The following is a 24,377-nucleotide window of genomic DNA, read 5'->3' as shown; positions in this document are numbered from 1 at the left end:
AGGAGTTAATCACAAATCCCAGTCTGCTGACAGAATGAAGGATTACCTTTGTTTCCATAGATATAGGTGCTTTCAGTGACCGTATTGGATAAAACTTGTTCCTGATTGTAATTTTGCTTTAGTATCACAGATTTGTGAATGGATAAAAACCATGACTGATTATTTGTAATACGTGTCAAGCTTTATTAGAAACTATGAGAGAGCTGTTGGAACTTGCAGGAGTTTTGATTTTAATGCTGGTTATTGACTTTAGTGCTTGGTCAACTTTCAGCCTTTTCACCTGGGAAGGGCATTCTCTAAGCACGAGAACAGGCACACATCCTCACTGGGGCCTGGGCTGGAGCAGGTGGGCTCACTGTTTGGGAAGGACTCACTGCCATAAGAAATGAAGCACTGGGGGTCACGAATAATGAATTACAGCCATGTTCACAGAGCTTGGTGCATCTGCGCTCCCAAAACACCTCCGGTCTCGGGCCCGGCCACGCCCTGCGGCAATGACAAGGCACAGCTCCTGCGCGGACACGAATGCGTTTCTGTGCGCAGACACGGCTGTGGGATGCAGGTGCCGGTGTTGGGACCCACGGTAGCACCGGCGGAGCTGCCTCGGGCCGCACGAGCGCAGGGCGAACCCACAGCCGCGGCTCGGCGGCGGGATGTCCCTCCGGGAGCGGGGCCCGGCCGGAGGCAGCGGGCGGCCGTGAGCACCGTGCCGGGGAGCGGGGCCGTGGCGAAGGCGTCAAAGGGCGAGAGGAGCGCTCGGTTAGCGCGGTTGAACTCCCCGCGGGCAGCCGGGGCCCGGCCGCGCGGGCGGAAGTGACGGCGGCCGGGCGGAAGCGCCGCCCGCGGCGGGCGGCGGGGCCGGGGAGCGGCGCGGTGCGGGCGCAGGTGAGTGGCGGCCCGAGCTGCCGGGAGCAGCGGCCCGGCGTGGCAGCGTTTGCGTCAGAGCTTAAACGCTGCTGCTGGAAAGCATTTGGGAGAGCATTGTGGAACTCCGTTTCTCTGTAAAGTAAATGCCTTCGCCGTGACACGCTGGTGCGGCACTGGTGCTTAGGGTCCCTCACTGTCATAGCTGACCTTCCTGACTGGCCTCACACTTGGACTAAAGTTGGTGGATCAGAAGTGGATCTTGGCCCTCTAAGCAATCTGTGGCTTTATTGCCTTCTGTGCTCTTGTGTTTTCCTTTAGTCTGAGATCTCCCAGCTACGCCTGTAACACTTCCTGCAGAGCTGGTGGATTTTTCAGACTCTCCAGGGCAGGGCCAGACCATGACAGAAATTTTTTGTGAGACTTTTAATGTAGACAGGGTGTACAACAGCAGATGATAGTGTGGCCACATAACAGTTGATATGTTGTGCAGTGTAGAAGTGCTCACGGACCTTGGACAGCATTTCTGATCTGTTTCCTGTGTTCCTAGGACAGTATCTCGGTGTGTTGCATGTGCTGGCTGGCTGGAGGTCCCATCCCTGGCAAACAGATGGTGTATGGTGAGCTTTTAAGTAGCCAGTTGCAAGGCTGGAGGTAACCAGGCTGCAGGATGCTGGGGTTAGTGCTGATCCTCAGGAGTTTGTTAGTCTGTTAGTCCTGTGTGCTTTCTGTGAGCTCTGGTGGGTGGGAATGAGGACTCCTGACAGCCAAGGGAGTGTTGCTGATGTGCTGTATTGGCTCCCATGGGACATGGGAAAAGGTGCCCTGAGAAGAAAGCCAAGAGTTTTCCCTGCATTCATTGTCTGCAGGTGCCACGTGTGCTGAAGGAAGGGCTTTGAGGAAGGGGTTCCTGGAAGACCATCCAACCTCATTAAGAGTGGCTGCTTGGTTGTCTTCTTGTGCTGAGAGTTTTGCCAAGCAACAAAGGCAGTTTGAAGGGGCGCTGTATTTCTTGATCAAGTTTTGATAGGGAGAGACTTGGAGAAGTTTATGTAGAGCTGTGTGTGGAGGAGGCTTCTTGCAGAAAGCTTAGGAGCAGTGTTTCCTTCCAACAGTGTGTTTTGTGCCTGTTAAAGCAGGCATGCTCCTCTTTTGGGCTTTGAAGGCTGTGATGACAGGCCAGGGAACACTTGGCTTTGGATGCGTGTTCTGCTCCTTATGGATATCAAAGAGGGTGCAAGCGAGCGATGCCTGGCTGTGGGAGCCCTGTTGTGGCAGCAAGCTCCATAAATAAACAGCAAGTAGGTGTGTGCTTATGCTAGGAGTACACACAGAAAAGAAGGAGCTGTCTGTGGAGGTTTCAGTTTTTGCTGTGCACTTGCGAGCGGAGTGGGCTGAAAGGGAGCGGTTCTGCGTTCTCAGCATCAGTGAGATCCCAGGTGGTTTTGGGTTAGTCCCTTCCCTGACAGTAGCAAGGTACCATAGCAGGGTGCTCCTTCCTGCCCTGAAGTGGCCTTTGGTGGATGGCTTCACACCAATACCTTGCATAAAACCAATAAAACATCCTGGCCCCCTTTCTTCTCTCAGAACTAAGAGCATCTCTCTTAACCAGCCTTGGTCAAGAATGAGATGCCTGAAAACAGTATAAATATTCCAAGGGTAGGTCATAAATTCTACCTACGAGTTACAGGCAGTAACTCTTCTTTCTGAGCATCTTTCCCACGAGGTTTCTCCCTACATATTTTACAATCAATTATAGTAATAGTATAAGGGAAACTATGGCTTCAGGGCAGTGGCTGTGCCTGCACAATGGTCGAACCCTGTTTTTGTCTGAGATTGGGGCAGGGATTTGTTTCCATGCTCTTTGCATTTTCTGATGTGTTCTGCCTGTCCCTATGGCAGATAACGGTAATTTTAAAAATTCAAGTCCACTTTTCCTTTCCAACTTTTCAATAAATCATGCCTGAATCCTGCTTTGTTTTTAAAAGTGGAAGAAATCAAATATGCACACACTGTTTAACATACTGAGGGTGGGAGGGTGCCAAATCTGCAGCATTAGTGCTGATCAGTGGCTGAAATTAGCGTGAAATGTATTAACAAACAGTTTACTTGCTGCCTGTGAGAAGTGGATTGCTGGTCCCAGGCTCTGAGAATCAGATGTGGGGAGCAAGAGTCACCAATATTTTTCTGCCTGGTAGATGGGAGGAGTTGCCATCCTGTTGAGTTGTCATATGCATGGTGTGAAAAAGTCTGTATAAATCTCACCATTGTTTTTCAACCACGAATTGGCCTAGGCAGTGAACGGAGATGCTTGGAAATAGCACAGCTTCTGCCAGTAAGGGGCCAGTGAAAGAGAATGAGAGCAGGAGGTCCACATGAGGAAGAAAGATATTTTTCACTTGGGCGATCTGAGTGAGAAGGAGAGCAAACAGAGTCAAGAAGTGTGTTGTCCAGCTCCACGTGGACAGTCTCCTGCATCCTGCCAGGGATGTTAATGCTGGGATCTGGTGAAGATAGCATGCTCTGTAGTGATGCCCATGGAGGGAGTTAAAACAGATCAGTACATTCACAATGTATTGGTGGGCAGCCCCAATCCCACAATAGTAGGACAAGCAGAAATGGAGATAATTAGTCACCCTGAAAATTTAGGTTTTCAAATTTCAGCAGAAGAGGAGCAAACTCCATCTTCTGAAGTAAAGCTTCTGGGAGTATGGTGGAGGGGAGGAACAGTGTGTGTTCACCCCAAAACCTTGACTTCCCTTGAGCAAATTGAAATTCCTGGATAGAAGAAGGAGCTACAACATGCCCTTGCCCTGCTGGTAATTTGGAGAAAACACATTCTGGCTTTCTCCATCATAGCCCATCCTTAACATGATTTAACACCCCAGAGGACCACCAGTGACTAGATCCATGTCCATACAGAAGTCTTAAAATTGTTAATATTTGAGGCTGGGTTATATCAGGTTGCATCCAACAGGTCTACTTCATATCAAACGGGGCTTTGCAATTCATGGATTATATGCACGTGTGGCAGTGGAGACCTGAGGTTCCAGCTTGCCCTGTCAGGCTTTATTTGCACACCTCTAAAGATGAAAAAAACTTTATTCAGTTTGGTAGAAGTGCCTCTGTGGCTAGTCTAGCTCTACAGGGAGCTGAAGAAGTAATATGGCAGAAACCAATTATTTTAGGGGGACCTTTCAAGGTCTTGAAACCTGTACTGGCCAGAACCCCACCTGGTGTGGGCGTTGTGCAGGGAGAAGCAGTAAGAAGGTGGTATGAACAATTACATCATCACTGCCATATGCCTCAGATAGAGGAGGGAGCAAGGGAGCACCCAGGGTGATCCAAATGCAGGAATTGCCTAGCAGCCTGCTGGACCAGGAGCTTCCCTTCTTATATGAAACCTACCCCTCAAGTTGAGCCCCGCCTGAGAAGTTTGTGGTTCACTGAGACATCCTCCAAAAGAGAGAAATACTGAGCAATGTTCTGCATGTTGATTCAGGAGACAGAATTGTGGCAAGGGGAGAAGAAAGTGCTGAGATGGCAGAATCAGTAGCTGTGTGATTATTAGCAGGGTAGGTAGGTAGATCGGGCAGGGCAATTGTTAGAGGCTGACGCTAAAGAATCAGCATTTATTTACACAAACCCCAGTGCTGTTTTTAAGGGATGCACCAATTGGCTCCCATTTTGTGAACAAAGGAGTGGGGGATCTTTTGAGTTGCCAGTATGGCAGTGAGAGAAATGGGAAGACATTCTAAATTTGTTAAGCAAAAGTGTTTCTTGGTGGGATGAAATCCTGCCCACCAGAAGAGAGATAATCTGGCTCATCTGTTGAATAATCAGGTAGGTTCATTGACCTGTGCAGCAGATATGGCAGTAAAGAGAGAAGAGAAATGGAAACATCTGCTAGAGTGGTTACATGCCAAGGGAGACCATCCAGGATTTAAGGATCTTTCTAAGGGAGCTGTCACTTGGGAACTGTGGCCTGGCACTTGGGAACTGTGCAACACTGTCATCTCTGTCTGTGGTCAGTGTTGTACAGGACTAGAGAAACAACACCCACTGCAGGAGGCATCCCTTCACTAAGGACATGGAAAAGGCCTCTGGGAGACCTGGCAGGTGGACTATATAGGGCCTTTCCTGAAGTCAGGGTGGGAGTATTGTCTGTGCTTACTCAAGCTGAGGCAGTACCAAGAGCAGCAGGGCACAGCACCATAAAGGGATTGAAGCTATGGTTTCATTATTTGCCATGGCCCTAGTCCCTCCAGTCCAACAGTAGTCACTTTACTGCCAGGGTGTCAGGACTCATCCCCATAGAGGTCACCAATTGTTGGCATCACTGCTTGGCATCAGTTTATTGTCTTACTCTGTAAAACTTTCATACCCTCTCTCTGTGAGTTCCCAGGGCAGCTCCTCACAACACTGACTCCTTTTTTCTTTTCTTCTGCACAGCCAGCTGACTCCTTCCTAGCCCTCTCACAACCACCTGCCCCTTCGTCCTCACAGCATAACCAACAAACTCCAGCTCTCTTCTCCCTCAGCTAACCCACTCCTTTATAACACCCATCCTTATTGGACACAGCTGTGGCCTATTAAGGGCAGAGCTGTTCCTACTCTTTGGTAATTACAGCTGCAACTGCTCAGGGGTGAGATTGCTTTAGTGCTGTCTCCATTCTCCTACAATCCATCCTCCCACACCAGGGTGGTTCAAGAGTGAGCACAAGATGAAGGAATTCCATGGACATTTCACACTCCATACTACCCCTAGGCAAATGAGGTTGTCGAATGCACCCATGGGCTCGTGAAGAGGAACCTGAAACCTCATGAACCTGAATGGGCAAGAGGGTATCAAATGGGGTACATAGAGCTTCTGGGGAGTTAATGGGTGCCTGCAACTCACAACCTTTTGTCTTCATCCCCAGCTGTGCTCCCTGGAACAAAAGAAACTAAAGACCCTGCAAATCCATTGGTTAGGACAGCTGGTTTTGGCAGAATTACCAAGAGTGGGATTGGTACCCCTGACCTTAAAAAAGCCACTTAACTTGCATGCCAGGTGGTGGATTGTTCCCTCCTTTTAATCATGTTTTGTTTTTATGCATGTATATGTTTTACAGATTATCTGAAATCCACTGCTGGACCTATGCTTTCAACTCTTGAGTGGACGGATCATTTTGTGTATTTTTTAATTTGATTTTGCTAAGCCTATTTTGCCTTTTCACTAGCAAAAAAATGGTGTGGGAAAAGTTTTTACTCTTATGTTATGGATGTATGATTTTGTCTCAAGCGACTGAAAATCAGAGTACTGAACCAAATTTAGCTTGGGAGTTGATACAAGGATTTATGCATATTTGGAATCATACAAATCAAGGAATATGTATTAACCTCCCCAAATCTGCATCAGAGGGGTTTAGATTTATGATGATTTGGTTAAATTTTTCAGAAATATTAACAAGAGAACTGGATAATCTTAAAAAAACAGGAGGAAATGTTACCTGGGGAATGGTGGAGTCCCAGTTCCTAGACCAGAAAGAAGGACAACAGTGGGATGCAAATGGGACATGGGTAGAATACAAGAATGCCTTTTACCAGCTCCCACGGGACTCTACCTGGAGCGATTTATGGAATCAAACATGCTATCGGTCATTAGACATCAACCCTTCTGAGACATTGCAAAATGTCACTTCTATCCCTTGCACGGTGGTACCATGGTGGGATTCTCCTGCTGAGGGTGGCTTTTTTGAACATGAGTACAATTTACATTGGGATGCAGGATGGTGTATACAAATCCCTGATAACCCAGGAACCGCACAGCAAGTAAACCGAACAAATTACGAGTGGGCCTGGTCTCTGAAACAAATCTTTGATCCTATATCTACACTACAATGGGCTTCCAGGGTCCCCACAGGGAAAATAGTAGAATGGGAAGTGGAGAAATCAGACTGTAAGGATTATCAGACCACACTACCTAATGGAGAGAGCATCTGCTGGAAAGTGAGGAACCGTAGAAGTCTTACCCAAAGTAAATCAGAGACCTCCTTTCTGAATTGTTCCCGTATATTAGATTGTACCACAGGAGCAGGTGAGCCTATAGAAACCTGGTACATCTCGGAGCTGAGAACTTTTATCCGGGACATGTGTACCTGTTGGGATTATCCCAACTATGGCTATCTAAACCAAGACACCCGATGTAATGGGTCTTATGAAAATTCAGAGACAGCACTATCCTGTGGCATTCCCATTACACACGGCCCTGACCAGAGAAGAGTCTGGAATTCAAGTAGTGAAGCACAGGAAGTTCCCCAAGGTGACCTGTATCAGTGTTCACAAGCCAAATATCCAGCTCCACGGGGAACGGTATGGGCATGTTCAGATGGGAAAATGTATTCCCACTTGAACATGTATGATATGGCTGGACTGCAGTGTACGGTTGGGTTTCCTACCATGTGTCCATCTAAAACGTTCAATTATACACTTTATCGTAACAACAAAGTGCGGAGGGAAATCCACAATCCAACAGATGCAAAAGGCTGGATTCAGGGGATTCAAGTCCCCGACTATTACACCTGGGGACAAAATGTTGCTTTAGACTTAGAATCATTTTTTGTGTCCAGTGGAGTTGTCCAGCAGCACAAGTATGTCTTGGAGAACTTAACTAGGCAAGTCCATGTGTTAAGCAACTGGACCGGACGCTCGCTCAGGGAACCGAAGGTGCAGGCCCCGCAGGCATCGGAAATGGCTCTGCAGAAGCGATTAGCCACGGATACGTGGTTGTTGAAAGAGAATGGAGTGTGTGGGATGCTAAACCTGACGGATGGAGAATGCTGTGTCACTGTCCATAATGCCAGCACCACCATAGAAGAGGCACGTCAGAAGATGAAGGAGATTGCTGAGCAAATGGGAGAACTGTTTCAAGCAATGCAACCCAAGGACTAGTTTGATGGACTGAGCCTGGATTGTGGATCACATGTACTAAAGTGCCTTGTATTTATGGGATGGGGAAGGCAGATTGCGTGCACTGACCTTATCATACTGTGTGGATTCTTGGGTTTGATGGTAGGGCAGGAAGTCATGTCAAACTGAGATGAGTTCATTATGGTTATAGAGGAAAGGGATAGAGTTTCTAGCACTGTATAATTCCATACCGTTCATGTCATGGCAAGAATGTGGTTGGAGCAGGAGGAAGTCAGGGGATGGAAGTGGAAGGGTGGCCATCTTTTGCTATGCTTGGGGATTTGGCTTTTCTGGTTTGGTGCTCAAAGACAGCGCTGGTGAGCCCAAGAGCTGGGGAGCTGCTCCAAGAAAAAGAAAGGAGAGAAAGCAGCAGCAGGGCAGAGCACAGCTGAGCCATGTGGAGCCCAGGCTGCAGCTGCTGTGACTGCAGCCACTGGAGCAGCTGCTGGAAGCGCCAAGCTCTCCAGTCCTGCTCCCAAAAGGCCGAGAAGGAGGGTCCTCTGACCTGCTTCAGAGCCCTGTCAGGTCCCACCAGGTTTTGCCTTGTCCCTGTTCTTCCATTGTTTTCAGTCTGAGTGGGAAAAGTTAAATTGCAAGCCTTTCCAACATTCTGCTTTTGTTTTCGCATATACTCCATGCTGCCCAGCACAGGGACAGCCATCATTTTGCCTTTTTCTTGGAAAACCACACTGGATGTGGTCTTTGGGAAGTATTTTTGTTTGTTCAGTAGTGAATATCCATTTGTCTCTCTTTTGTACACTCTTTTATTATCTCTCTTTTGTACACTCTTTTATTAATATTGTTGTGCTTATTGCAATTTTTCAGTAAACTGTGATTCCAATTTATAATCTCTCCTTGTGTTTCCTCCACTGCTGGAAAGGGGCAGGGGAAAGGGAGCAGCTCAAGTAGGTTTCATATTCCCACTGGGTTTTAAATCAGCACGGAGCTATAAGAAGGGGATGAAGGAGATTGCTGGGATTTGTGAAAAGACCGGTGAGCTCATAAAATAATAAAAAAAAAATCTCATTAAAAGTCTCATAAAATAGCTCTCATTGAGTGAGGAATATTTGAGTTCACCACCAAAGACTCCAAGACATGCACTGCTGGGAATTCCATTGCTAGAATTGCTTAGCAAATCCAAGCAGGCATGTTGGTACTTATAATTTTATAAGATAAATATGAAGACACACAAGCATGGTTTATTGATAGAGCAGAAACTATATATAGTGCCTTTAACTGTATTATTAAAACTGAAGGTAAATAATTGATGGAATGAAGGAAAGATACATACAACTCTGGCAGATCTGATGGGAAGCATTCCTGCCTTGCAGTAATTAAAATCAAATATATAATATATTCTATTTGTATGTCTTTCTGGCAGAAAAGATTGTTTCCTCATTTCACCTGCATGCTAAGAGACACTGTGTGTGTGGCCACAGAAGCTGCGCAGCCAGTGTGAGAGGAGTCAGGGAGGGAAAATGCTCATGGCTGTCTTGAGCCAGAACCAGAAGCAGCTGTCAGACAGTCTAAGCAGCCCCAATGCTTCAGCCAAGCACATTCCAAGGCGAGCAGTGCCACGGCCTCCCTGCCTTACTGTGCAGCTGGGAGAACTGAACTGTGTCCATGGGGTGCACGGGAAACCATTCCCAAGTTCAGCCCCAGGAAAGCCTGGAAGGGGCAGAGAGAAATCTTCTGCTGGCACCACTGCACCTGCCCCAGCCCTCTGTAACCCAGTGGTGCTCCGATGCGTGGCCTGAAGATGAACAGAAATCTAGAGATTTAAGTGCTTACAGTGGTCATAAAGGATAAAATGTGTTTCTGGCTGTAATTTTAAGTAGTATTGCAGCTTTCTAAAGGTATACCCCCCCTGCAAAAAGTGAAAAAGTGCTTAATTTTTTTACAGCATCAAAGCACTTTGTGGTGAGTCCTTCCCAGTGAGCCTACCAGGTCCAAGCTGAGTGAGAATCTGTGCCTGTTCTCATGCTCAGGGATTTTTTTTCCCCAGGTATATCATCTTTATTAATCTCACCAGTGCCTATTGGTATCTCAAGGGCGGGTATCAGAGGATGGAGCAGAGCCCTTCTTGATGGTACCAAGAAATAGGACAAATAAAGAAGGGGCAAAAACGGATGCACAGGAAGTTCTACCTGCGCATGAAGGACAACTTCTTTATTGTACTGTGACTGACAACCAGCAGGTTGTCCAGAGAGATTGTGGAATCTCCCTCACTGGAGATATTCTAGAACCTGGATGTAATCCTGTGCCCTGTGATCTAGGATGACCCTGCTGGAGCAGGGAGGTTGGACCAGATGATCAACTGTGGTGCCTTCCAAAATTGACTCGTTCTGTAAGAAGAGCTGAAAGTTGACCAAGCACTAAAATCAATAACCAACATTAAAATCAAAGCTCCTGCCAGTTGTGACAGCTCTCTCATAGTTTCTAATAAAGCTTGGCACATATTACAAACAGTAAGTCATGAATAATGAATTACAGCCATGTTCACAGAGCTTTTTGCATCTGCTCTCCCAAAACACGCCCGGTGTCGGGCCCGGCCACGCCCTCCGGCACAGCTCCTGCGCGGACACGAATGCGTTTCTGTGTGCCGGTGTTGGGACCCAGGGTGGCGCCGGCGGAGCTGCCCTGGGCCGCACAAGCGCAGGGCGAGCCCACAGCGGCTCCGGGGCCCCGCCAGGAGCCGGGGGACGGGGCCGGGCCGGGCCGGGCGGAAGTGACGGCGGCCGGGCGGAAGCGCGGGCGGGAGCGGCGGCGCCGCGCAGGTGAGTGGCGGCCGGGCTGTGGCGGCGGGGCTGCGGCGGCCGCGGGGCCTCTCCTGCCCGCGGGAACCCCGCGGCGGCGGCGGGGCAGGCCCGGCCCGGCCTCGCTCGGTGTAGCCGGCAGGGGCACAGCGCTTGGTCTTTTACCCTGGTGTAAAGAGGAGCGCGGCTACGGGCTCCGCGCGGCCGCCGATGCAGTGGCCATGCCCGCCGTGCCGGGCGGTGCTGCGGGATCTGTGCCGCTGTGTGCCTCCCGCCTTCCCTCCCTGCCCCCATCAGAGAGGCCTTGCCAGGCCGAGTCTCCGTAAGTCCATCAGGGCTGTGAACGCGGTGGGAACGCTGGCACGCGTCATCTCTTCAGTGTGTTAATAACAGCTGTTGTTTTTAATTTTATTTTGCGCTGTTCTGGTTCCTGTTTATTGCAGAGACTCTCGAGACAAGCTGAGACAGCAGCATTTCTGTTGGCAGGGTGCTGTGTGCGTGCACACGGTGTGTGCCCGACAGGCAGGGTCACAGTCGATGAGTCTTCTGTGACCAGCATGAGATGTGGAGCCTCTTTGAGGAGAATTTCTTGCAGCAGTTGACTCTTGTGGCTGGAATTTTTCATCTGTGAGGAGTGTCTTTCCACTGTCTGCCTTTTCTGTAGCAACTAAAAGTGTCAAGAAGACTGTTGGCCATTACAGCATTGTGTGCGGAAAGCATTTTTGTGACAGAGCAGAGAATGCATGTCACCATTTTGCAAAGGAGTCAATAATCCTGAGTGAGGCTTTCATTGCCTGCTGATCTCAAGTGGGGAATTTGTGCTTTTCCGCTGCCTGCTGGGCTGCCCAGAAGAGACTGAGAGCAGAGACTCTCTGCTTCTCCTTTTAAATTCTTGCCACAACCAACAAGATCTGAAGAGGTTAATTTGAGACACTAATTGTGACAGCAGGATCTCGTATTCCTCTTTTGCCCAAATCTCATAACTTTATCAAAATGATGCAAAACTGTACACTTGAGAATGGGTAAAAAGGCCTTCCCCAAGGTTCACAAATGACAGTAGCAGTCAGAGAGGATTTTTTTTTGCTTCAGCATATACATATTTTCTCTTTTGACTGTGTCTGGTGCATAGATGTAACTGTCTCCCTTTGCGTGTTGGGCTCTGCTGCTGAGGAAGAAAAATACACTGTAAGTGCAGACGAACCACCAGAAATTAAAAAGCCTACCAGTGCTGGAGTTTATCAAGTAAGATGATAGTGTACACAGCAGTCACTATGTAGTGGAGTTCAGAGATGCTCATAGTCCTTGGACAGCATTTCTGATCTGTTTCCTGTGTTCCTAGGACAGTATCTCGGTGTGTTGCATGTGCTGGCTGGCTGGAGGTCCCATCCCTGGCCAACAGATGGTGTCTGGTGAGCTTTTAAGTAGCCAGTTGCAAGGCTGGAGGTAACCAGGCTGCAGGATGCTGGGGTTAGTGCTGATCCTCAGGAGTTTGTTAGTCTGTTAGTCCTGTGTGCTTTCTGTGAGCTCTGGTGGGTGGGAATGAGGACTCCTGACAGCCAAGGGAGTGTTGCTGATGTGCTGTATTGGCTCCCATGGGACATGGGAAAAGGTGCCCTGAGAAGAAAGCCAAGAGTTTTCCCTGCATTCATTGTCTGCAGGTGCCACGTGTGCTGAAGGAAGGGCTTTGAGGAAGGGGTTCCTGGAAGACCATCCAACCTCATTAAGAGTGGCTGCTTGGTTGTCTTCTTGTGCTGACAGTTTTGCCAAGCAACAAATGCAGTTTGCAGGGGCGCTGTATTTCTTGATCAAGTTTTGATAGGGAGAGACTTGGAGAAGTTTATGTAGAGCTGTGTGTGGAGGAGGCTTCTTGCAGAAAGCTTAGGAGCAGTGTTTCCTTCCAACAGTGTGTTTTGTGTCTGTTAAAGCAGGCATGCTCCTCTTTTGGGCTTTGAAGGCTGTGCTGACAGGGCAGGGAACACTTGGCTTTGGATGCGTGTTCTGCTCCTTATGGATATCAAAGAGGGTGCAAGCAAGCGATGCCTGGCTGTGGGAGCCCTGTTGTGGCAGCAAGCTCCATAAATAAACAGCAAGTAGGTGTGTGCTTATGCTAGGAATACAATGAAATGTATTTGCAAACAGTTTACTTGCTGCCTGTGAGAAGTGGATTGCTGGTCCCAGGCTCTGGGAATCAGATGTGGGGAGCAAGAGTCACCAATATTTTCCTGCCTAGTAGATGGGAGGTGGAGTAGTTGCCTTCCTGGTGAGTTGTCATGTGCATGGTGTGAAAAAGTCTGTGTAAATCTCACTGGTTTTTTTCAACTCCAAATTGGCCTGGGCAGTGAATGAAGATGCTTGGAAATAGCACAGCTTCTGCCAGTAAGGAAAGAGAATGAGAACAGGAGTTCTACATGAGAAAGAAAGACTTCTTTCACTTGGGCGATCTGAGTGAGAAGGAGAGCAAAGAGTCAGGGAGTTCATTGTCCAGCTCTATGTGGAGAGTCTCTTGCTTCCTGCCAGGGATCTGGAGGAGATGGTATGCTGGAGGGGGATGTTTATGTGATACTGTGCCTCTGAGAATCTTGGTTGGCATTGATAATTGAGCAGCTCAAATCTGTTGGATTTGAGTTGCTCAATTATCATCTTGGACAAGATGTTACTCTGACTTTGCGAATCCCAGGCCGTGTTGTTGGCATTCTGGCAGTGATGCACTTTTTGTCTGTCTTTTTACTGGCTGGATGCCATTGTGCTCCTGGCTGGCTGACAGACCTTGTGCAGGCTTGTCAAGTAGCCTTTTGTTCAGCAGTGAAGAGCAGGATTCCCTTAGTGTGGGACTCCTGTTTAAGTGTTTGTGTTCAGGTGATCCTGAAGTAGGGGTTCTGTGGTATGTACAGAAATGTAAGAGTGGGACAAAAATGAGTTTTCCCGTGCTGTCTCCATTCTATCTCCAGGAAATCCAGTTGTTTTACCCATTTTCCATGTTTTGGAGTCCTGTGTGAGAGCAGGAAGGCAGGATGCTGTCGAGACCAAAGCCTGGTGAGTCCGAGGCAGACCTGCTGCGCTTTCAGAACCAGTTCCTGGCAGCCAGAGCTTCACCTGCAGTGAAGATTGTGAAGAAAGCAGACAAGAGGAAAGGGAAGGAAGGGAGCACAGATGCTGAGAGACCCCCACTCCAGGACAGCAAAGATGTAGTCATGTTGGATGGTAAATTCGTTTGTTTCTTTGGATTACTAAGATTCTCTAGGTCTCTCAACCTAGTGTTGCTTTTCCCTTGCCTCTGTGCCCTTCTTTCAGTATTATTTATTCCTTAGCCTTGGAAATTGGCCTGTCCAATGCTGCTAGCATCCAGTAGAACCACCCTTGGTGCCTTAGTCCACACTTATCAGCTGTCTGTGGTAGCTTGCCAGCAAGAGGTGTTTTCTGTAATTTGTGCTGTTGAACTCTCACTGCTTATTTTGCCAGCTATCCAGACCCAGTGTCTTTGAGATTTACCTCTCCTAGCTGCTCCAGTTTTCAGCCAGCAGATCTGGCTTGTTTTTGTTTTCTCTATCAATAGTAGCTGTAACACTTTTGTCATGTGCTTGATCTCAGAAGCACAAGGTGCTTTTTTAAAAGCAGCAATATAAATCTTGCAGTACTTTGTTCCAGGTAGAGGAAAAATGATCTGATTATAGCAGGTGAAAAGGAGTTTGTTCATGATCATACAAATCCCTCACATTTAACAGTTTGCAGCAGAAATATGCTCTTTTATGCCTCAACACAACATCCAAGGACAATACTTGTTTCTGTACAGCCTTGCTGCTTCCCTTAATACTTGCAGTGAGATCTCAGTACCCTTTCCTGCTTATGGAGCTCTTTGGAAAGACCTTGTGCCAATACATAAATAGAATCTTCAAGCATGTTTCTCTTCACTACACCCTTTAACTTAGAGACAGGGGACTCTTAAGCATCTTATTGCTTCCTTATCCTTATTTCTCACTAGAGGAATAAAAGGTGTATTAGGAGGCTTTGGTCTGGTACCTACTGCACAGTGGTTGTACACAATAACTTGACTGCTTTTTGTTTTCCTTGTTATTGCTTCCCCTCCTCAGGTTTTCCTGACACTCTCCCAGCTCTAACTCCAGCTCCTCCAAAAAAGTCCAAGATCAAAAGTGCTAGTGTCCACTTTGAGGATGAAGATCCAGAGGAAAGATTGGACAGTCATGATCGACACATTACAGCAGTCTTCAGCAAAATTATTGTATGTCTGTCTTTTGTGTGATGATCTACTGTTTCTTTATTTGAATGCTCTGAACTAAGCAGGGATGAAGGGCTCTGTGGCTGCTTTTTATTTCTACAGTGTAATGAAGCAGCACTGTAGACCAGTGTCCTGGAGCACCTTGAAAGAAAAAAGCTCTTTGGGTGTATTTTTTTCTTGTCAGTTAAATATAGTTTCAGATCTACCTTCCAGCCCTGGCTGCCTACAGGTCACACTGATTGCATGCAGGCATGTGCTGTAGTGTGGATTTGAGTGAGTTTCTGGACTCTGCTGGGGATGTTCTCTGTGCTTTGCACTGGCCTAGGTTTTCCTTTATCTGATTCTTTGAGTGATGCATGGAGTTTGGCAGCCCAGTCTTTTGGAAAATAGTCTCACTTTGTCTCTGAATAAGCACAAGGTATTCTGAGCCTGATGACAGTGTGAGCTGCAGAGCTGGGAGATTTTGAGCCTGCTCTCAGTTAAATAAACAAACATGTCTGGCTGTTGCAATGGTTTTACAGGGCTTGAATTTTTTCTTCAGGAACGAGACACCAGTGCAGTAGCAGTGACCTTGCCAGTGCCCACGGGGGACCCGTTCCCAAGGACGTTTCACCGCTCCGAGATAAAAAGTGAGGTAAGATTAGGAGCAGATGTTTTATGCTACCTTTGTTAACAATTAAACTTTCTCCCATTAAATCCTAAATGCTTAGTGGGGCTTGGTAGGGCTCAAAATAACCAATTTAGTATGCTGAAGATTATGAGCTAGCTCAATGTATCTGTGGCATTTCCAGCTGAGGGAAGGAGAGAGTTCTTCTACCAAGCTGCCAACGAGTAGCTACTCCATAGCCTGCAGTTAAGTAACATTGGAATCTTCTTAGTTTAGCCTTCCTTGACTAACTTTATAAAGGTGGGTCAAATCTGCAGTGCTGTAATAGAATTGATCCTGTTCTGCTTGTTTTTCTCTGAGGAGCAATCTCTGTTGCTTTGTCCACCAGGTTCTTATTGAAATCGCACCTGATTTCTCCTCCATAACATTCGAGTATGGTTGGTCAGGTTATCTTTAGCAGTGCTTTTTGATTTTGACATAATTATTTTCTGAGGCTGTAAAACTGGAAGCCATGGTTGCTATTATCAGTCATTGCTGTAGTAGCAAGGACTGCTAACTGAGTGGGAGTCAGATGCTGGGAGTTGGTATGTGATTGACAGCTGTGGTTGCTTTTGAGGAGGTAGCTTATTTTGAAGGGTGAGAGTAATACTTTTTAAACTACCAGTTTTGCTTATCTGATGTAGAAGCGCTCAAAGCAGCTACCAAATGTTCAGACTGCCTTTTAAGCTTCTTCTCTGGACTGGAGACATGCAAGAGATTTTTTGCTTAGTCTCCTTTGGATTTCCTGTGCATCCCCTGTGCAAGGCTGTTCAGAGGCATGCCCTTCCATTACCTAGGCAAGCAACACAGTAATTTAACCAGGATTATTTTAGCACTACTTGCCCGCTTCTTACTGTGTAGATCTCTTCACCCTGCTGCTCACTAATCACCTTATAAGAAGCCTGTTCCAAGCATGTGGTGGGCACAGTGAAGTACAGCCCATTTATACTCAGAAATCCAAGGTATTCAGCTATGCAGAGCTTCTGAACAGCAGGAAAGCTCTAACTATTGTGTTTGGTGACATTTTAGATGTATTTTCCTTGCTTGAATTCACTTATAATTAATCATCTTCCTTCTCTAGATGCCAAATCATCCATGTCTTTGTCTCTCTGTCATAGCAGTAAACTGTGTGCTAAAAAATATTCACATGTGCACAGAAAGGGACAGGTGACTGCCAGCAACCTCCCTATATCGTGTCCCAAAGTCTGATCTGAGGGTGTCTTTAGGATCCCATCACCTGTTAATGGCAGGTGTGTAGGGAGACTCTGGATAGAAAAGTGAGTACGTGGCTTCCCCGTTTGCAGGTGCAGCTGGGATCTGGAAAAAAAAGCATCTTTGCACAGAAGATGGCAGCAAAAAGAGCTGCTGAAAAGGCAGCGACGGCTCCCTCTGCTGCCGAGTGCGTGGAAGTACGATCAGCTGCTCCGGATGCCTTGGATCCTGTGGGATCCGTGGGCGAGGCGCCTCTCCCCGGCAGCAGGGGTGGTAAGTGGAGAAGGTTCTGCTCATCCAGCTGACCGTATTTACACAGTCTTAGTAACCGTAACGGCAGCGCACCACGTTTTTAAATTAGGGTAGCATTGCTGTCCTCGGTTTAGGAATCTCAAGGTCAGTTGGAATGTCTGTATTGTGGCTATGATTTGAGATGGTCTGAGATCCAAACAAAAAATTCTAAGGAGAAAATTCTGAGATGGTTCTAAAAATTTGGTTCGCTTTCTCCCTGGTTTCCTTTTTACTTCACACAGGGAGCTAGATTTATTTTTCAAGGTTCTTGTCCTCCTTTCCCTTTCTGTTTGTTATATGTAAAGTTTTTCTTGTTTCATCACTGATTTCCACAATTTTGGGAAGAGAGTGGTTCTGTGTTGAAAGCGTTTGAGACCACTGTGATGTGGGTTCTCACTCCTACTGAAAGGTTTGAAAGCTCAGTTTTCTGTCACCAGATCTGCTGCCATGAGACTGTGGCTTTGCTCCATAAGGAGTGCTGTGAAGCGGTGCTGATGAGTCACTGCCACCTCCAACAGTTACTTGTCTGACAGCAACGTGACAGGGAAAGATGAAGTCAGTTCAACTGTTACCAGCATCTCTAGGCTTTTTTTTTATTTGTCTTGTCTGGGGCAGTCCAGTTTGCTTAGGAGCACCCTGTGTCTGGGTTTTACCCTGACATGCTCTTTTTCACATTGAAATAGAGGCAAGATGTCATTTGAAGATTATCACCATTAGGCTAAGGTTTGTGTCAGCCCTGCCCCCTGTTAGAGAATTGATAAGAGAACTGCCAGATGTGCTGTGTGTGCACAAACCCACCATCCAGGTCACTAAACTGTGCTTAGTGTATGTCCTGTTATAATTGGACATGTATAATTCTGTCTGAGAAAGCTGAAGGGGAAATAGAGCAGCTGTATAGCTGTCATCCTCTTGAACATGAACCCTTTTAAACTGTAATAACGTGACAGAGAGACTACAAAATCCCTTTGCCTCTTCAGCCAGACTGTTGTGGCAGGATCACTAGAAGCAAGAGAAGAGGGGGAGCTTAATTTCTTGTAGTAACAACGTATTTGTTTGTTGTAATACTTAGTTTAGTTGCTGGTGGTGGGAGGTATGCTGAAGCTTTTGCCAGGTCACCCTGTCTTATCTCTTTCTGCTCTATATGCACAACAACCGTGCAATGACATCAAATCTTCCTGGTGTTATGTTGAGAGTCATTGCTGCTGTTTGAACAGGGATTTGATGCTTTGAGGCCTGGCTGGTTATGGGCATAGGGATGGTCCAAGTCAATATATGGAGCATATGAACAAAACATAAGCAAAAAAGTTGCAAAGTCAGATCCTTGTATAGTGGGTTACAGAAGAGCTGGAGGGTCTCACATTGACCAAAGGAGCATGTTACCTGGTGCAATGGTTAAATGAAATGAACATTTAAAATGGATTTAGATCAGATGATGAAGGAGACTCAGCTTTGTTCAGAGTAGGAGGAATGTCCCTTGCTATAACTTCTAATATGTTTAACCCTTGAAGGTGACAATAGGACATTGTTAGAAGCAAACATGCCTGTGTTGAGAATTGATCCTTTATCATCTGGAAGCTGGTTTACCTCATCTAATTCTCTGTCTTACTCAGCAACTATTTACTAGGTCATGGTTCAGCTGACATACGAATGTGGGTTCAGGCATCCCTGGGCAGAGAAATAATCTAGTATTCACTAGGTTGGAAGAATGCTCTGATGCATCAGTTGTGAATTATACTGCAGTTTACCTTTTTATGCTGTTGCTTTGCATTAAAGAAGCATAATTTCTTTCCCCTACCATCTTCCTCAAACTCCCAAAGAAACAAGCTGGAAATTATGTCAACATATTTGTTGTAACATGGAATGAAAGCACAAATGGTTTACTTGTGTTTGAAGTTAAGCTAAACTTCTTTATTTCTGTTCTAACTTTACTACCAAGGTAAGGAAAAAATTATGCAAGCCTGTTAATGACAGAGTTGAGATTTATTCATGATGCTGTAGACACAGATCACTAACTGCTTTCTCTGCTCTTCTTATAGATAAAGATGATGACTTTTTGACCTCTCAGCGTCCTTGTCTCATAACGGGAGAGGGTCTTGGAAGCCAAAGGAGTGAGCAGGAAGCTCAAGCTATTCACAAAGAGAACTTGGAGAAGCTGCAGTCCATGTCTGAGGAAGAGATCCTGCAGGAGCAGGCGAGGCTTCTGGCTCAGCTGGGTATGTGCTTCCCAGGGAGGGTCAGCTCTACAGTTGAGGCAACTTATTGAATGTGTAGGTGTCCCAAAGTCTTAGCAAATTCACAGGTCAAGGATGGGAACTTGGAATTCCTGCTCATTCCATATGTGGATAATCTTGCTTCCATGTCATATCAATAGCTTATGAGTAAGAACTAAGTGTGAAGAAATTAAATAGTGTTTATTTTTCAGTGAAGGTTGGTTTGGCTTAAGTCTTTCTTGTCACCCCTCTGCTGTGGGTTAAGATGATCCGTGAACTTTATTGACTTGCACTCCAAATACATGATTGCACATAAATGTTTAAGGTCCTAAACTGTAATTTTTTGAAGCTGATAAGAAGCAGTGTCATAGCAATGTTGAGGTGAGAAAGAATCCTTGGTCTTCCCCTCCAAAATACCTAAAACTTGGGCCAGAACTGTCAGTACCCGGATAGGGAGAACATATGGGCATGTGGGAGATTTCAGTTCAAACCGATACTTGTAGAGCAGAAAAACTTGAAATTAGCCTTGACTTTTAGAAAAAATGTTTTAATTTTCACACTGTTGGGTACAGGCATATTCTAGCAGGGGTCTGGTCTCTGGTTTGGAGCCCTGTCCACAGTGGTGCTCTGAGAATGCCTGTCACTAGCAGCTGATGACAAGGTAGAGGAGAACACTGAATGTGGTGTGTTTGATAAGACTTCATATGATCTGGGCCACTGCAACACTTGCTGGTGTTAGTTTGATGAATTTATATGCTCAGGAAGAGCAGATGTACAGATGTAGGTGGCAGACAAGGATTTTTTAAATTCTCATGATTTCAGGTCCTCTAGCATCAAATTTAGATATGAGTGGCATTTTAAATGCATAAGTCTCTTGTGGGTTCAGCTTAAAGATCATATTAATTATCTTGACTTCATTGCAAGCAACATGGGTATAACTGGAAAGGTGGCAGAGGAACTACACAAAATAATTGCAGCCAGATTGTTTGGGTCCATCCTTCATTCAGAGACCCAAGTGTTTTATTTGGCTTCACTGCTTATAACTATGGCACGTGTATGAAAAATACCCTGATTACATACTTGCTTCTTGTGAGTGATTTGTGATTTTTTGCTCCTTATCCCCACCACTCTGTCCTTTGGGATATTAGTGAAGTGAATACTTAAAGAGTTGAAAAAGGATGGGATGTATTGTAAGTATTTTTCAACAAGATTTTCTGAATCAATGTATTTTTATATGCCTTGTAGATTACAAGGGTAGATACTTTAGTCTTTTGAGGCCTTAAAGAAACTGGGGGTAATTTTGGAATTCCCAGAATATCTGTGGGTAGAGAATTATACATGATGAAACACTCCTAAACTAAATTACTGACTTACAGATGGATTTAGGAGCTGGACAGGCACAGAGCTGTGAATTAAGGAGACTTTCTCCAAATTTGGGAATGTGAATGATTTGTGCATGTTAAATGCTGTCCAGTCCCTGAATTAACTTCTTGGTTATGAAGCAGAGGATACTCCGTGGTGTGAAGTATGAGAATGGGTACATAGTTCTGTGCTGGGCAGTGTCTTATTGTTGGTACTGTGCTGGTTTTGTTGGTGGAGACTCTGGACAGAAGTAGGCTTAGTTTCTGATATACTGTGCACAGATTGACATCAGTGACTTTTTTGTCACTGAGTGAAATGATGAAATAATGAGTACAGTCTTTCCTTGCTCTGTACAGTGAAGTGCAAGAAAGTGAGAGCTCTTGCCTGCATTCAGAAAAAATAGGAATACTTTAATGAGACTGGGCTGAATGCCTGTCCTTCACCAAGGACAGTTTAAACTGCATCATTGAGGAGAATGTGCAGCAATCATGAGTGTGGGATAGATGTTTCAGAGACATGGGAGTCATTTTTCAGGTGACTTATCTCAGGTACAGAGCATTTCTCAACTGCTTGTCCTTTGTCCTCCAAAGAATAAATAACCACTGTAGGTGTTATGTTCTACTTTATATATCTCTGACACTGCTTACTGGAGTATTTCTGTACCTCACTGAGGCACAATGCACAATCTCTCACTGTTCACCTCTGGCATAAGCATCCCAACACCATCTTTTGGAGAGGAGTGTTCAGAGACAGTGCACTCCATCCAAAATGATGTGGGATATCTGTAGCAGATCTGAAAGTAAAATGATGATCTTAGAGCTATATGAACATAATCTGTCCTTCAAAACACATCTACCTCCCAAATGTTTCTCTTCAAAGCATGAAGAGAATGGCTGTGTCATTTTTCTGGGTGTTGTCAGACCATAATTGGAATGGAGAGTCAGCTCAGGACAGTCAAAGATCACTTTGTAACACAATATCTGAGCTAGAATTTGCAGTTCTACTGCAATTCAATAAAAAATAGTTAATTCTTTTTATGGGGTCTGTCGTGTGTATTCTTCTTGTGTTCAGATTGATGCCACTGGCAGGGACCACAGACCAGAATTCTCTCCACAGTTTATAGTCATGCTTAGATGTCCCATTTGAGTGGCAGTGAGGGGAAAAGAAGCAGTTATCTTTATTTGTAAGTTGGGAAAATAGAATTTCTGTGGTTGCTTTACCCTGAAAGACATTTATCAGTTCTTTCTCTGGTGTCTCCTCACCAGACAGTTACACCCACCTTATGTGTCTAAGGGGTCATGAAGCAGTGGAAGGCCTTAGTTTGAAGAGAAGTGACAGCTGGTAAGAGAAAGAGGACATGTAGAAAAGACTGAAACATAAATAGCAGAAGCTATAGGCATGTGAAGTATTTTGAGACTTTCTGTCACATCTCTGTCTGTCTCTTTGTCAATACTTGCAGATCCCAGTTTAGTTGCTTTCTTGAAATCACAACGTGGTAACAATGAAGGCCAGAAAAAGGAATTAAAAATGGAACTGAACAGACCGGAGGAGTTTGTGGAATCTCTGCATGTGGCTCAGCATGGTGTAAGATCATCTCTTTCCATGCAGGAGTCAGGTCTGGAAGAACATGTAAGGAAGGAAGAAAATATGAAGGTAGAAATCATGGGTAAGAAACAAAGTACATATTGTGAATTTTCTGAGCAGAAATACAAGATTTGTGTGGTGTTTACATCAATCTACTTTGTAGCGATCCAAATCTGAATTTTATCATTATATTTTAAAAATATGTATTTTGGGTTCAAAAAAGACATCTCTAGATGGGCTCCAGAAATTAGAAAGGTGGGACATTATGTAATGGAAGTGGGCTGTTCATTGGGAGATCTTGTTTTTTGAAATTTGTTCTAAGGCCTCTCAAGGGAAAATGTATGTTAAACTAGGCATCATTGCTCTTCTGTTCAGTCATGTGAACAAGGAAACAGAGGAGTGTAGTAGTGAGATTCAGCTGGTGCCTGAATAATTTCTTTTAACTGGTACTGGTTAGAGACAAGAGTGTGTTGGGTAAGGGTTAACAGTTTGTTCACAGGATAGCACAGAGATGACAATCACTCTCACTTCAGGGAAACTGCTCATATAGAGCATGTATTTCTTAGTGTAACATTGCTCCTGATGGCCCCACTCTGTGTCTTGTATCTCGGAAACCACCCAGTGATTTTCACAGAACAGGGTTCTTTTCTTTGTGCTTTGGATGTAGAATGTCCTGCTTTTCATGGAGTGCTACTGAACTATTGCCTCTTATGACAGAACCTTTTAATGCTCAGTATGTGCCTGTGTGAGGAGAAAGCTGCTTTATCTCCAGTAGCTAGAGCAACCCCGTGTATTCTCATGGCACAGAAAGGACTAGCTTTCCATTTAGGCTTCTGCTCTTACTGTTGCTTTCCTCACTGCCTTTTTTCTTTAGCAATTTCGTTTTCTCTGTTGGGATTTTTAAGCTTCCATTGTCATTCCCCCACCCACTTTTATTCCTAACATACTTATCCCACAATTTCATGTCAATTTTTGCTTTTCTCCATCTCTTGATCCTCTCTTCCTATGCGTCCTTTGTGTTCCAGTGTAACCTGCAGAGTGATTAAAGAAGTCTCTGAATCACTTTGGGATTTCAGCTTGATGTTTGCAAGAGATAACAAGTACCATTTTCCTGCTGAGAGGGATGAGTCTGTCAGTGTGTGTGTGTGTGTGTACATGTGCACAATAAGTAAAGCTCAGCCTCTTTTTGAGGAAGACACTTCACTGAACAGTCCTTTTGCAGTTTCTCCCCAAGTTTTACTTTTCCACAAATCCTTCTTTAATTAAGAGACTATTTTTAGTCCCAGAACAACTGAGTGCATAAATAGCACCAGGTCAAGTGACATCTTTTCATCTCCTGAGAGCAATAGAAGCATGTTGTTCAGCCTGTAATGGTAATAATAGTAATGCTCTTGGGGATAGCTGAGTGTCTAAAACATTGTGTGCTGACATCTTTTGCCTCCTATAGAAGACAGCACAGAAAAAAAATAGGAGTTTTTCCAGGATATTTGGAACAGCAAAGGATGAGCTGAAACACAGTTAAAAAAAGGGAAGCCTTTTCAGTACCTTAGTTTATGCCTGCAGCCCATTTTGTCCATTAGGAGATGTAAAAATTAATTTGACATTAGCACTTATTGTTGGAATTTCAGCATCTGTTTATACTCAGAAGTAAATGCAGAATATGAATAGCCCAGCAGAAATGGCCACGCTGAATTTCTGGTGATGACACAAAGCAGTAAGATTGCTGAAAAGTCATACGTGCCTCTAGTGACATAAAAGGCTACTGTTGATTAGAGGCAAAATAGGGAAACTTTATCCAGCAACTTGTAACCTTATCAAATGGAATAGTAAATTCTGTCACTGAGAGAAAACAGGAAGCAAAGCAAAAAGAGGAGTGGTTGAGTGGTAGCCTTTAATGTAACCCAAGTCTGAGAAAGTTCAGTGCAAATGTTGCAGTCACACTGCCAGCTTGTGCTTCTGTAAAGAGATTTCTCAGTAACAGTCTGCTGATACCTTGAAATACATATCCATCTTTTCTTGTTGACAAGATCATTGTACTAAGGGCTTCTAGTAACAAGCATAATCTTATTCATAAAATGATTAGCTCAACCCTGTCAATTTAGTGATTAATAGAGAAAACATTTTGTTAAATTACAAATGTCGATATATTTTGTTTTTTTCTGCTGATTCTATTTCCTCTCATGTTGCATCTACCACCCACAAACATTCCACTTTGGTACATTTCAGATGCTTTTTCCTTCACTTCAATTAAAATGCATGCTGAGCCT

The 24,377-nt window shown here is 45.2% G+C and overlaps 2 protein-coding genes across 3 annotated transcripts in view; both read left to right on the top strand.

Moving 5' to 3' along the window:
- Nucleotides 1-847: 847 nt before the first annotated feature.
- LOC134419597 (uncharacterized) lies at nt 848-8,663 on the top strand. Of its 2 annotated transcripts, none has more exons than XM_063159055.1 (2): nt 848-885; nt 5,979-8,663. In XM_063159055.1, exon 2 carries the CDS (start codon nt 6,094-6,096, stop codon nt 7,795-7,797), a length of 1,704 nt encoding a protein of 567 aa, XP_063015125.1. In that variant the 5' UTR covers nt 848-885; nt 5,979-6,093; the 3' UTR covers nt 7,798-8,663. The 2 variants fall into 2 exon arrangements, with proteins under 2 accessions (XP_063015125.1, XP_063015126.1); XM_063159056.1 differs by lacking the exon at nt 848-885 and adding an exon at nt 951-1,484.
- Nucleotides 8,664-10,554: 1,891 nt separating this feature from the next.
- Nucleotides 10,555-24,377, top strand: part of RPAP1 (RNA polymerase II associated protein 1) — a 38,714-nt gene continuing 24,891 nt past the window's right edge. The window contains exons 1-7 of the mRNA XM_063159054.1: nt 10,555-10,592; nt 13,520-13,772; nt 14,660-14,808; nt 15,347-15,439; nt 16,756-16,936; nt 18,991-19,167; nt 21,986-22,192. Of these exons, the coding sequence (XP_063015124.1) occupies nt 13,583-13,772; nt 14,660-14,808; nt 15,347-15,439; nt 16,756-16,936; nt 18,991-19,167; nt 21,986-22,192 (997 nt within the window). The 5' untranslated portion in view covers nt 10,555-10,592; nt 13,520-13,582. The remainder of the gene's footprint in view (nt 10,593-13,519; nt 13,773-14,659; nt 14,809-15,346; nt 15,440-16,755; nt 16,937-18,990; nt 19,168-21,985; nt 22,193-24,377) is intronic.

This window comes from Melospiza melodia, chromosome 6 (genome assembly GCF_035770615.1).
Source record: "Melospiza melodia melodia isolate bMelMel2 chromosome 6, bMelMel2.pri, whole genome shotgun sequence".
NCBI lineage: Eukaryota > Metazoa > Chordata > Aves > Passeriformes > Passerellidae > Melospiza > Melospiza melodia.
The sequence above is the reverse complement of the archived record's forward strand: the minus strand, read 5'-3'. Positions and strand labels throughout refer to the sequence as shown.

Excerpts from the sequence above, each read along its gene's own strand:
- LOC134419597 (XM_063159055.1), top strand. The coding sequence starts at position 6,094 with ATGGTGTGGGAAAAGTTTTTACTCTTATGTTATGGATGTATGATTTTG.